The 13,433-nt window shown below is 47.5% G+C and overlaps 1 protein-coding gene across 2 annotated transcripts in view; it reads left to right on the top strand.

Annotated features, from left to right (window-relative positions):
• Nucleotides 1–7,900, top strand: part of LOC149360919 (uncharacterized) — a 72,261-nt gene extending 64,361 nt beyond the window's left edge. For both annotated transcript variants that reach the window (XM_089569419.1, XM_089569418.1), the window contains 3 exons: nucleotides 2,334–2,410; nucleotides 4,774–4,872; nucleotides 7,594–7,900. In XM_089569419.1, the coding sequence (XP_089425545.1) occupies nucleotides 2,334–2,410; nucleotides 4,774–4,872; nucleotides 7,594–7,727 (310 nt within the window). In that variant the 3' untranslated portion in view covers nucleotides 7,728–7,900. The remainder of the gene's footprint in view (nucleotides 1–2,333; nucleotides 2,411–4,773; nucleotides 4,873–7,593) is intronic.
• Nucleotides 7,901–13,433: the final 5,533 nt, after the last annotated feature.

The following is a 13,433-nucleotide window of genomic DNA, read 5'->3' as shown; positions in this document are numbered from 1 at the left end:
ACCTCCGGAAATAGTTGGGTTGCAGCTCCCACGATGTATGCTAATCGCTACGCAGTCAATGGGACATTCCTCACCTGTAGTGCTACTGATGCCGCTTGTTTTCTTCATTCCGCATCGTCCTGATTCCCACCAACTCCTAACTACAGCCGCTCCTTTTTTTTTCGAAAGGAGTCGACGACGTATTGCTTTACTTTTTTACCAAACGTCAGCTGACCTCTGCCTATTGGGTGACAACCTACGGTTACTCCGGTTGTAATTTACGAGAAATCAATAATTAAGATGGCTATTATTATCAGTTGAGAGATCGAAAGAGGGCGGAGGGGGTGAGGGAACAAACGCGGGTTAAAGACATCCTAGTTGAAATGAAGAGGAAGAAATGAGCTTGGGCAGGGCATGTAATGCGAAGGCAACATAACCGCTGGTCCTTAAGGGTAACGGAGTGGATTCCAAGAGAAGGCAAACGTAGCAGGGGGCGGCAGGAAGTTAGGTGCGCGGATGAGATTAAGAAGTTCGCGGGGATACAGCGGCCGCAACTGGCAAAGGACAGGGTTAATTTGAGAGATATGGGAGAGGCATCTGCCCTGCAGGGGGTGTAGTCAGGCTGATGATGATGATTATTATTATTTGTATCAGTTTACGCTATTACTATTATTATGACCACTAGGAGTCGTTAGTGTCTTTGAGCGTCGGACGTACTTCTGTTTAATTTTGGTGCGGCTTTGAGTGGGCTAATGTGATTTGGGGCTTCTAGTTTAAAACTGGTTGACTAAGCGAGTACGAACTGGAATTACCGCACAATGTGCGGATAAGTAGAAGGACTAAGACATGGGGTGTCTATTAACGATTCGCTTCTTTTTCACTTCATTTGATCCTGTCGCATTGGTCGCTGCTGTTTTCGATGCACCCTCTAAGGGATGACGTGAAAAAAAAAGCAATCAAGTAACGTTACTTCCTCGCATAAACACCTCTGCGTTGCACGGGTGGACCTCCACCGAGGCCGACGAATGACGGAGCAGGGTGACGCACTTCGCGCCTGGCGATTCTGGCGAGGACTCTGGAAAGAAACTCTGCAATGGCAGTGCGATGGATTGGCGCTTAATGCTAAATACGGCAACAGAAGGTTGGCTAGCGCCGATGCCGCGCTATCTACCCTACACCCATCATGCACCCAAATACACCCGCTAAACATTGCACCTTCCTACGCGCGGGCTAACTTACTAAGGCGAAAGCGTTTAATGGCTCATAGTGTCCGTTAGCAGAGGGTGTCACACTTTGGCTGCATGTTAACTCGGGAACAGAAAAAGTTAGAAAACGAATGGTTGCTTCAGATAAAGGAGGAAAATTGATCCCAGAAGCCTCGTCTGATGACTGTGTAGATATTAGCTAATTAATTATAGTAAAAAATCTGAAAATTGCGTCAAAATATCGCAGACATAGATATAGCCACGGCAACGATGTGACGTCACATCCTGCGGACGTCGTCACGGCATAGTGAAAATTGTCACAGAATGGTCGGAAAAACGCCAGATTTGTGTCAAATTAGACGGAAAATGTGTAATTAAGCGTAATTAACACTTAAGATCCCCGAAAATGTATAATTTGAGTATCGATATAGCCACGGGAATGGTGTGACGCCACATCCACCGGAACTCGTCACGGCGTACTGTCCTCGGCTTTCGCCTCTCAACACTTTAGTTCCGCAGAAGAACTGAAATATTGGGCGAGTTGGTGGTGATCCACTGTAGAAAAACCAGCGCTTACGAACACGGACAGAGGACAAGGGAAACAGACTGACGGAGCGCCGTCAGTCTGTTTCCCTTGTCCTCTGTCCGTGTTCGTAAGCGCTGGTTTTTCTACAATGGACTTTAGTTCCCAAAGTGTCCTCGCAATCTTTTAAATACATTTTTTTTTGCCTAGAACAATAGGTGTTTGGAACTCGCTTACTGGCAGCACCCATGGACTACCTCTAAATAAGTTTCTTGACGGCACTGAAGCTAGCCAGTGTATTGTTCGATTGTCTGTGGGCGTTTTCTAGTCTCGCGTGCGTGCGGTATTTGCTCGTTTATATTTTTTGGTGTTGCCGTGAAGGTGACTGGCGCCTTTGTACGTATATCAGTATACCCCCTTCTGCTATAGCCCAGAAATGAAAATGGGCTACAGTAAGTGTAAACATATAAATATATCACCACTAAAGTCGCAAGAAAATGAAATGTAAGCGATAGGAATCTTAAAATAGTAAGGCTCACCATGTCAACTTCCAGATTTGTAACGAAGTGTTTTGCTGGCGGGAATATGCCAGAGAGGCTAAGAGTACGTGTAAAATTACCTTGCAGAAACTTCAATCTAGAACTGAAATTGGAATACTCGCAGGGGCCGAGAAAAGATGCATACATTACAGTAAGGGGCGAATGTAAGTAATTTGCTGTTGTATTTCTGGTAAGCAGCGAAGAAAATCTTCAACAGCTGAGCGATTTGTCGATGCCTTAAGAGAGTGCAAACAGTAACTGATCGGTGCGCGACAGTGGGTGAATTTCTGTGCGCATAAGAATCCACATTTCCTGGGGCTACTGCCAGCGTAGCTAAGATGAGACCTTGAGCAACACACACAGTTAAGGAAGGTTCCGCTGGCCAGTGCTACGAGGCTTTCGGATTTCGTACCTGAAATAGTGTCATCTGTACATATATCGGATTGTACTTATTTGTCCATATGGCCTGGCCTCTTTTCGGGTTTGCTGAAAAAATTAAAAAGAATCGCATTGATGTAGTCTTTTATGCTGCGTACGTGTTCGCGCTTTATTTGTTTACTGATCTGTATTACTCACTATAAATATATATTGTCATTTCTTGCTAAGTGCCTTCGTCGTTTTCAAATTGTATCTTCATGTATTGTTCTCGCCACCGCCTAACTCTGGGCCTATTTAACGCTTGATTTCCTATCCTGATAATGGACGCTTTTGTGTACCGGCTTGGTGAACTCGTGCACTTTTTATGCTTGTTAGTCATATAGCAGGGGGCTAGGGCTCCTTCAGGCGATATTGAGCCTCTAGCGTCAGCGCAAATGTGTTAGGAATAAATAAAGAATTACTAGAAGAAAGTAAGAAAGAAAGAAGGGAAGGAAGATAAAAAGAGGCAAGGAAGAAAGAAAGGAAAAAGAGAGAAAGAAATAATGGATCGACCAACAGTGTGCCACTGGAAAGGACTCAACGAGATCTACGCAGATATGCATTATTTCTGATAACACTATGAATGCGACAAATTATTTGAGAGTGAAACCGCTTTTTGCGAGCAGTGAAGTGCATTTTCCAGTATAGAACGCAAGAGTTGGAATACTGCTAATAAGAGTGCCGGCTTGCAGGGATGGCTGCAGCAATGCACCTCCCTCCCCTACCCCCCCCCCCCCAAAAAAAAAAAAAGCTGTGCGAAAGCGCGCAAACGTTGGTGACATTAAAAAAAAAGAAAGCTTTAAACACAAAAGTCAAAATCAATGAGTGGTGTGCCGCCAGTCGTTACTTCGTCAAACTGAGCATTTATTTATCGCTTTATTATAGATTATGGAGTGTGTAATTATGGATAACTGAAGCGGGGGTAACGGACATAGGAAGACCGCGTTGGCAACCTCTCAAGGACATACAAGCCCACATGTGTTTCACCGCTGTCTTCAGTTCCCGCTCGTTGGCTACCGCACATCTCGATGCGCCGAGAACACAAACCAAAGCGGCAGTCTGGAGCTGGCGCGAAGATTGGGGCTGAGGCTATTCTCGCATCATCAGATCGAGATTATCACCACAAGGAATGAATAAGTGACATCTAGAATGGATAGTTGGGATTGAAACCTGATTGTGCCTGCGTAGCTAGTACTCCTAATCCGCATTACCACGCGTGTAATTTGCTGTGATTTTTTTGTTGGTTTCTAAAGTACAATTTTCTGTACGCGTTGCTAGTTTTGCTATATGAAAGCTGTTCATGTTGTTTTTCTTTCTTCGCTGCGCGTTCACAGTTTTAACGCGCTTATGACACCGCAGTATAAGGAGCAAACGCCTCTACCTACACCACAGATTCGCGGTAACCTTTCTTAAATTAAGCGGTCTTTACTGGGCGTTATTACGTTTTGGTGTTCAGTATGCCTGGATACCGCTTTCGTCGCAGCTTCTATCACGAACTGCAAACGAATGACATTTGTGATAACTTCATTTCAAAGCATTTTCGCGGTATGTTATGATCATCTGAGGACAATGCAAATGATGAAAATGTAGGCTAGTGTCTAAAGGCATGTTTAAATTGGTTAACTGTGCCTACAATTAAGAGGAGCGCCATACTTCGCGCGGTGACGAAGATGTGCGACAGCAAGTTCCGGCCGCTTCCTGTTATAGAGACACGACAACGGACATCAATCTTTTGGAAAATAAACCGGCACTTTTCTTATTTATTTTTACATTTTAATGTATTCGTGCGATTTGTGAATAACATGGGCCAAAAAAAAAGGCGGAAATGAGTGCGGAGGGGGCGCGCCACTAAGAAAATTCCGGGAGGGGGCGGAGGGAGGGATGTTCTAACATTGAAACACCCTCCCCGCCCCCCTTCCCTTTCTACGGCCCTGGTGCTTTATGACTTCTGAGCAGACCTATTAAAGCAATTGGTGTAATTTCAGACACGATATTTCGTGAAGTATATAAGCAGCAGAAGCATGTTCCATCATTACTCATACACCTTGGAGAACGATTCTGCATTCCTGTTATTTGTGGAAACGATAAGTTGGGCACTGATTTTTTTCAGCTGGCGGAAAGCGGCCACCGAATGTTGAATGCAAATACACCATCTTGCACATCAGCTACAACTGTATAATTCTTGGCGATGAATACCCGGCGATAAATAGTAAGTTAATCCGTCCTTGACGCGTCGTTCAACGTAAATTTTTCAAACATTTTGAATGCACAGGACCGTCGTCGATAGTCCAGCAAGACATTGCAAGCCAACTTCATTATGCTTGCAGTAAGGACTGCCAGTGTAATCTTGTCATTTTAAAGCACGATGTCCACTGTTTTTTAGATCAGCTAGAAAGCTTGAAGGCTGCAGAAATGAAAAAGCAACACAAGGGAGAAAAATTAATCATCAAAATTCAAAATGGTAACTCAACTTAAGCAAGTCTCTAGCCAGAGATGAATAAATAGACAAAAAGGTAGTGAGTTTTGTCTCCTTTGGTTCATCACGCTTAGGATAAGAAAGACACGGAAAGGACGAAACAGAAGAAAGGAAGGATATGATGCGTGTCGGAAAGGAAGAGAGAGAAATATTTTATTAGAAGAGGAATTCAGGGCACGCCCCAGGGCCCCCGCACGACCCCACTGCACTGGAGAGTTTATGTTCCTAAGGTCCGTAACACTGGCAGCCCTGATGGTCTGCACGGCCGGGTCCTCCGAGCGCAGCAGGGTCTCCCAGTCATCCCAGGTCTTGAGGTTCTCTAGGTGCCACGGAGCAGGGTCTGCCGGGCAGAGGGAAAGGATGTGAAGGGAAGAGGCGGAGGGTTGTGGGCATAGGGTGCATGCCGGAGTGGGGAAGGAGGTATGATAGTGGGCTAGGGTAAGGGGTGAGGGGAGAGAATATGTCTTTAGTCTCCGCCAGAGTGTTGCTTGTTTGTTATCTAGGCAGGGTTGGGGCGGCGGGTAGAGCTGGCGTGAGCCTCTGTAGGCCTGCGTCAGCTCGCTGAATGAGTGCATGCGCTCCTTCGTGTATCCCAGATTAAAGGCCACCTCAGCCAGGTTTAAAAAACCTCGGGCTATAAGGTTGGCGGCCTCGTTTCCGGGATGCCCTGATTGTGCAGGCACCGATAGCAGCTCCACTTGGCGAGGTGAGGGTGCATCGGGTGAGCTCAGTATGCCAAAAGCAGGGACATGGACTCTGCCTCGAGCAAAATTTAGCATCGCAGTTTTAGTCACTTAAAATGTACCGAACTTCCGTGCGGGTGATAGCCTGTGCAATGGCGGCTTCCTCTGCAGCCTCTAGGGAGGTGTCTGGAAGGAGAAGTAGTGTGAGGAGGGTGGATAAAGACGAGTCCACCACAGCTGCTGTCGCTTCATCACCCGTTCAGGAAGCGTCCACGCATACGGCGTCCGGCTCGGAGCCGTACGCTCGATGGAGTGCCTTTGCATGGGCTCTGCGGCGCTGCTCACGGTGGGACAGGTGCATATTCCTCAGGAGCGGCTTAATGAGAAGCTCCCGGTCAAGGGGTCGTGGGATGGCGATGAGGGTTGGGTCGTTGGCTGGTATTCTGATTCCGAGGAAGTCCAGCATATACCGACCTATGGAGGTTTGTGTCAGCCTGATGTATTGGGCTTGTGGGCGGGCCTCCACCAGTTCCCCGATCGTGTTGCGGAGGCCCAGGCCTAGTAATCTGTCTGTGGCAACTTTTGTTGAAGGCGCATCAGCCAGCGCCGAAACGAAGGTATTTTTCCTCCGGAGGCAAGCCGCTCAGTGAGGAGTCATTTTTCGGTAATGTGGTGCAATTCAAGTCATATTGATTTCGGCACGCGATAAAAGAAAAATGGCGTTCCATTGTTATGGTAGCTAACCACAACAACAGAAGCCTTTTTTCCGGCGAAAAACTAACTGTGTGTGGAATACAAACTTCTCCCCAGCTTAGTGGCTCGTTTCTGATCAGCCAGAGGGATGCTTGTGAGCCACAATCATCGTTTACTGTGGCGTCGAGCGATCCGTGACGGACTTCCGCAAGACGAAACTCTTCATAAAGACTTTTCTGCGCCCACACCAATGAGGTGCTCGAAGGAAGAAAAGTTGAATTGAGTGGACAGAGAAACGAGCAGGTTGCGCGGAAGCACTGGGCCTTTCCTCTGCCCGAGATCACTCAGAGATAGCCTCATGGCAATCGTACAAACAAGAGGAATTTATTTCTCCCATCGACCTCAGGCACTCATGGTGTCCTTCCTTAGTGGGGTACCGACAGGAGTGCCGCGTCAAAGGTCAAGCCCGGGAAAAAGTGACCGTCGCGTCCACTCGGCTCCATTGGGTAGCTTATCCGGCCACAGCGGGGATAGAGTGGGTCTCGGCAGAAGGAGTTGGATAAGAAGAGGATAACGGGAGGGAAATTTCCATATCCTAAGCCAGCGTGCCCTAGAAAATGTACATGCCGGTGACATCGATTGCCAGGACCAACCAGTCTCACTCTTCCACGAGGCACATTTAAATAAGGTACAGCGTACATTTCGACATTGGCCGTGATGCCTCTGAGTTTCAAACTAACCAGACATGCACAGCCAACAAGAATACCTGCGCTGAACGCAAGGGTGCATGGAATTCCCTGCAGTCACCTGCTGTAGCGTTCGGAAACCGGTGTAACAGCCAGGAGGTTCGAGTAACCAGCAAAATGCACCAGTAAAATCGGTTCAGGCGGTGCCCCACACTGTGGAAAAAATTATTCCACTCGAATACTCCCCAGTTGACCTCATACTTTCAATGCAAAGACAGTTTTGATAAGAGGCAGTTAAGTTTACCTACGCGGGGAAAGGGTTCCAATTGCTGCGAATGTTGGGGTTTGAGAGGAAAAATTACTGTGCCCTTATGCTTCATTATGCCTTACAGACAGGTCAAGTTGCACTTGCTGGACTACATTCAACCGCATTGACAACCTCCATTGGGTGTGTGAATACATGTTCGAGCTGCTCTGCAAAACGCCAAATATTACTGTGAGCAGAGGCAACGAATGTTGGGTATAAAAGAAGGCTGTTTGTAAAGCAGCATTGCAATAAAACAATGAAGAAGCTGAAAAATATTTGCCGTCAACTTTTCAAGGAGAGTCTACTGCAAGACAGATTACCCACGGTTTCTGTGCCTCAAGGAAGTGGCGGTCCTGCAAAGAACAACTACTGAAGAAGTGGGGGAACAGAGCACCCACTCCGTGGGAGCCGTCTAGCATATGGAACGGGCGCACTCTTGGGAAAAATTTTTCCGGATACGAATACATTACTTGAACTGTTGCACATTTCCTGCGGGGGAATAGGCTTTACTCCGTCAGAAAGGAATAAATATTTTATTTCCAATCAGGGAGGTTTTTGCAGGGCGCGATTGGTAGACTTATTACATCCTAATAGAAATGGGGTGGTGACGTAGTTTTTATGGCGTAAGCAATACTGCCCTAGGTTTTGAGCCTTCAGAGTCGTCCCGGCGGATCCACGTTTGACCTTTAGCTTGACCTCTGTTGTGACGTCACGCCAGATGGAGAGAAAACTGAGGCCCAACTCAGCTCGTCGCTGCGGTTCCAGCGGATCCACACCGCGCCGCGCAGCTGTGATGGCGTCACGCCAGACGGAGAGAAAACTGGGGCCCCAGCTCTGCTCGTGACAGTCATCCCAGCGGATCCACTAAGCTTCTCTTGTCCTCTCTGTCTCTTGTACAAGTGAAGAGCACGTACTGCATGGGTGTTACACCAGGCCATGTCGACCGACACGTACAAGGTGAAGCTGCAACGATTTGCCGCAACTAGGAAACAACGACGTGCCCGAGAAACGGATGAAGAACGATAAGAACGTTTAGCTAAACGATGTGTATACGATGCAGCGAGGCGAATGCGGTCAACATCTCGGGCAAAACTTTGATAAACATAAGCTTTACTAAGAGCACCACCAAGACACACCACCAGCTAAACCAAGCTTACCGGGCTTAACCAAGCTAAGCCTCTGCCAATTTTTTATGCCCACAGGGAGGTTTCAAAGGTACCTTTTCGGCAGTAATCTCAGAACCATTTAAGGTACTAATGAGGAAACTGCGAAAGCTTGAGTTACTTCCTGATAGAGGTATTTTTAGGGTCCTCTTCTATCGTAGGAGCTTTTGCTGAGCCTTCTGCAATCTGGGAGCAATCAAGGAACAGCCGAAGAGATGATGAGCACAAATTTTGTTACAGTTCACCTGATGCATTCTAAAGTAATGAAGAAGCCAGTGATAAATGTGTCGCAGCTAGAGTTGAAATAAGGGAGTAATTACTCATTGGCATCCATCCGTGCGCAGCCATACGGCTACAAAGGAAAGCTGTACAGCTTTCTCAGAAACTTCGTAGTTAAAGAAAAATTCGTCCTGGTCCGAGGTTCGAACCCAGGACCACCGCTACACCAGAGCAGTCGCTCTACCAATTGAGCTAACCAGGACGGCAAGCTTATGGTAGGACGAGAGCGAATTGATCAATAACTCGAAGTGGGAACTGTGTTGGTCAAATGTTTTAGGGGAATCCCCCAAGGTGGAGTAGATTTGTAATAAGGGAGTAATTACTCATTGGCATCCACCCGTGCGCAGCCATAAGGCTACAAAGGAAAGCTGTACAGCTTTCTCAGAAACTTCGTAGTTAAAGAAAAATTCGTCCTGGTCTGGAGTTCGAACCCAGGACCACCGCTACACCGGAGCAGTCGCTCTATAAATTGAGCTAACCAGGACGGCAAGCTTATGGTAGGAAGAGAGCGAATTGATCAATAACTCGAAGTGGGAACTCCCGACAACAGCGCTCGTGTTGTCGTGTTTGTTCCGTCCTCATGTTTTTTTCCGCGCTGTTTTACCATCGATCTCTTAACGTTACACCTATCAGTTTCCTCTCCATAGCTCGCTGCGTAGTCCTTAGCTAAAGCTGAACCCTTTTCGTTAGCCTCCACGTTTCTGCCCCATAGGTGAGTAGCGGCAAGATACAAATGTTGTATACTTTTCACTTGAGGGATATTGGTAGGTTGCCGTTTATGATCTACGAGAACCTGCCACATTCCCTCCACCCCATTCTTATTCTTATTGTTATCTCCCTCTAATTACCCGCAACAGCTGTAACAGAACATATGACAGGACATAAAACCTGCTAACAATTTTCATCATCTCGCGCAACACAATACAGAAGACCGGACGACAGTTTCCATACTACTATAATCCGAACACTTGAGAATAAAAGAAATATGAGAGAACTGTCTCAGTCACTAAGGCGGGGACGCAGCTCTCAAATCCAAAGAATTGCGCAGGAAATTTATTGTTGGTAATTGTATCCGCTTCTATGTCTCGGTCTTTAGGCTGTCCCGATGTCTCATTGCTGAATTTGACTGAGAAATACTCCGAAAAAATTCTTTACTGAACCACAGTGACAGTGCTTGAAAAATTCGCGTTTTGCTACGGTTTTCAGCCTAGGTACCTTACAAAGCAGATTTCTTCTGGTCTGTTCTGTGCATTTTTACTCTGGTCGTTTCTAAGCACTCTTGGACCCCAGCGCAGGAAAAGCATTCTTTGTTTACCTTTTTTTTCGCAAAGCTGCAAGAAAACAGGACAGTCGGGCCAAACAATTTTGGAGCTGTGATGTCGCGCCCGTTTGCCTTGATAGGAAACTAGCGACTCTGTGGACGTCATTTTTCCTGTAGCTGTGACGAATGAATACGCGCATTGTCGTAATGCGGCCTGCACTGCACGTATTTCCATATCTACCGGCATCACTTTAGAGAACCCGCGACAACAGCCTGCCACAAACGCTCTGGACGCCAGGACGCTCAATTCTGTGCCGAGACATTTATAAAACCTGTTAGGCCTACTTCGATGTGGAGGGAGGAACCTTTTATTTGGCGGGCATTAAGAGCTTGCAGCTAAGATGGAATAAATGTCTGGAGGTCAAGGGATATTGTGAACAATATTAAGCAATAGATCGTATTCGTGTCACTTAGAACCCTTAAGTCGACCTTTGTACAATGAAAGGCGCTCCCTTCGTGTAGCCGTTTGCTGCTGCTGCAGAATGCTCTAGTTTTTTACCCCGTGAGGTGTGTAAGGGGAAGGTTCCCAGCAAACGTGTAGTATTGTCCATTGCCAAAAGGTCTCCCTAGCCTCTTGCATGTAGCTATTCACACGACAATTGTACTGCCTTTCATGTGAATCGGCACATTGCCCTGATAAACCGATTTGGACAACGCCATAAAATGTCATCCTCCACGGCAGCCGCCGCAGTTACGAAGCGGCCAGTGGCGTGGTGGCACTTAACACGAGATGCCCGAGGTCCATGGATGAGACCGAGAGAGAACGTCGTGCGCTTGAATGCAGCAAAAACCACCAACGTGCTCCTGTTCGAACATAAGACAGGTGCTCTCGGTGAGTGGACTACAATCTCAAAGGACTACAAGGTGCTCATTTCTGTGCCATGACATTTATTCAAGAGTACAGCAGTCGCCATAACCCTTCCGAAACGCGAACACGCTCTACCGGCACTCGTGCGGACCGCCAGCATAGAAAGCAAGTGCAACAATTGCGAATGCAGATGGCGGACGAGAGCCCGCTCCACATGCCCCTTAACACGGACATAATCATCAATAAACTATTTTTGATCGCTTGAAATCTCCCGGCATCCAAACGTGCTCTCAACCTTTGCTGTCTATACACGCAAGACAAAAGCAGAGTAAAAGTGATGTTTCCGGTAGATGTGATGAATGAAGGCGCGAATGGTCGTAAGGGGGTCTACGCAGCACGTGTATGCACGTGTGACCGTCCGTGACCACAGTTGGCCACAGCTGGCCGCCTGGGTGTACACGAGCATTCAATAAGGCTAGATACGAATGTCTTGAAGCGTCCTCCTGCAGAAGCAATTATAGCAATATTGCATCGGCTGTTCACTCGATGTGGTTTACAGGAGACTGTTATGATAACGGGCCCTGTTCACATCGTCCGAACTCAAGGAATTTATGACAGAGCTTGCCGTTCAGGAAGTTTTTACTTATGTTTATTAGTAAAAGAGCAAAGGCCTCGGTGCGGGATTTCAGCAGACGACAAATATTTTCTGATAGCCTCGAAGAGACGTAAAAAATTGCTGGGGCTTAGCTTTGGTTAAGCCTAGGTAATTGCGAAAACGAGTGGTGTAACTTGTAGCATCTTCGATATCCATAGCCTCCATCAGGTCAAACGGTAACACAACTCAAGAATCTTGACTCGCGTCCGAAGTCTTTCATAGCTATACCGGAGAACCGGCGAGCAGGGGCTACTTTTCTCTACATCCGATAGCGCCTGAATGTCTGTGAATGAAGTCATACCACACGCTGCAACGTACATTCATCACCGCAGCAAGGCCTGCAAGCTCTTGCAACTTGTATGACGTCAATCGCTTGCCGCCGTTCGAAGGTGGTAGACCGGCCGCGAAGTTCTAGCTGCGGCACGCTGAACAGCCGACTTGGTGCCCCATCTCTGGCTCTGGTATGACGTCAGTAGTCACATGACCGACCACCGACCGTGAAGGGTAGGCTGCGGTACCGCGAAGCGCTCGCAGGAGGTCGACCGGCCGCGAAGTTCTAGCTGCGCCGCGCTGAAGACCCGACTTGGTGTCCCATCTCTCCCTTTGGTATGACGTCAGTAGTCACATGATCGACCGCCAACTGTCGTTAGGCCGCGAAGTGTAGCTGCGGCGCGCTGAAGACCAGACTTGGTGCCCCATCTCTCGCTCTGGTATGACGTCAGTAGTCACATGACCGACCACCGACCGTGAAGGGTAGGCTGCGATACCGCGAAGAGGCGACACCTGGCGTAGTATTGCTTTCGCAATAAAATATTTTTTATTGCCGCTTGGGAACACTGCACGCCTAGTGAAACTCGAAGCACCGTATTACCATTTTCTTCGTCGTCGGCATGGTACCATCTTAATCTAAATTTCACGGGACTCGAGTGTACATAAAAATGGCGGCGGTTCAAAGTGGCTTGAACCTTGTTATACGAGAGAAAGCTCTGTTAGGCAGGGTCTCCACTGTCTCAAATCAAATGTTAAGGTCAACGTCAAAACGAAATGTCAAGCTCATGTACCCAGTGGACGTAGTCATATGATCGCGTGGTCATACTACTATACCTTGGGCCGTACAACCGCGAAGTTCGGTTTGACCTGCTGAGGCATTGAAGGTCATTGTCTCATACACATCAAAATCGGAAGTTGTATCCCGTCGAGTAGAGCTAACGCTGCAAACAAAAACAAAAAAAAGTATTTCATCGTAGTCCCGTAATTCATTCGCCTTAAAAATGACGCGGTATGAGGGGACGTGAGTGCTCTATCCGCACAATACCACTCCACTGCCTGGCCAGGCAAAGCAATACTTCGCATTTCGCGAGAACATAATCATCATCAGCCCGACTGCGCCCACTGCAGGGCAAAGGTCTCCCTCATGTCTCTCCAATTAACCCTGTCCTTTGCCAGTTGCGCCCACCCTATCCCCGCAAACTTCGTAATCTCATCCGTCCGCCTAACTTTCTGGCGCCCCCTGCAACGTTTGCCTTCTCTTGGAATCCACGCCGTTACCCTTAAAGAACAGCGGTTAGGTTGCCTTCGCATTAGATGCCCTGCGCAAGCCCATTTCTTTCTCTTGATTTCAACTAGGATGTCTTTAACCCGAGTTTGTTCCCTCACCCACTCCGCCCGCTTCCGATCTCTTAACGTTACATCTATCATT

This window comes from Amblyomma mixtum, chromosome 2 (assembly GCF_055824585.1).
Source record: "Amblyomma mixtum isolate Tamu chromosome 2, ASM5582458v1, whole genome shotgun sequence".
NCBI classification, from domain to species: domain Eukaryota; kingdom Metazoa; phylum Arthropoda; class Arachnida; order Ixodida; family Ixodidae; genus Amblyomma; species Amblyomma mixtum.
Note: the sequence above shows the minus strand (reverse complement) of the source record. Positions and strands in the feature narration are given on the sequence as shown.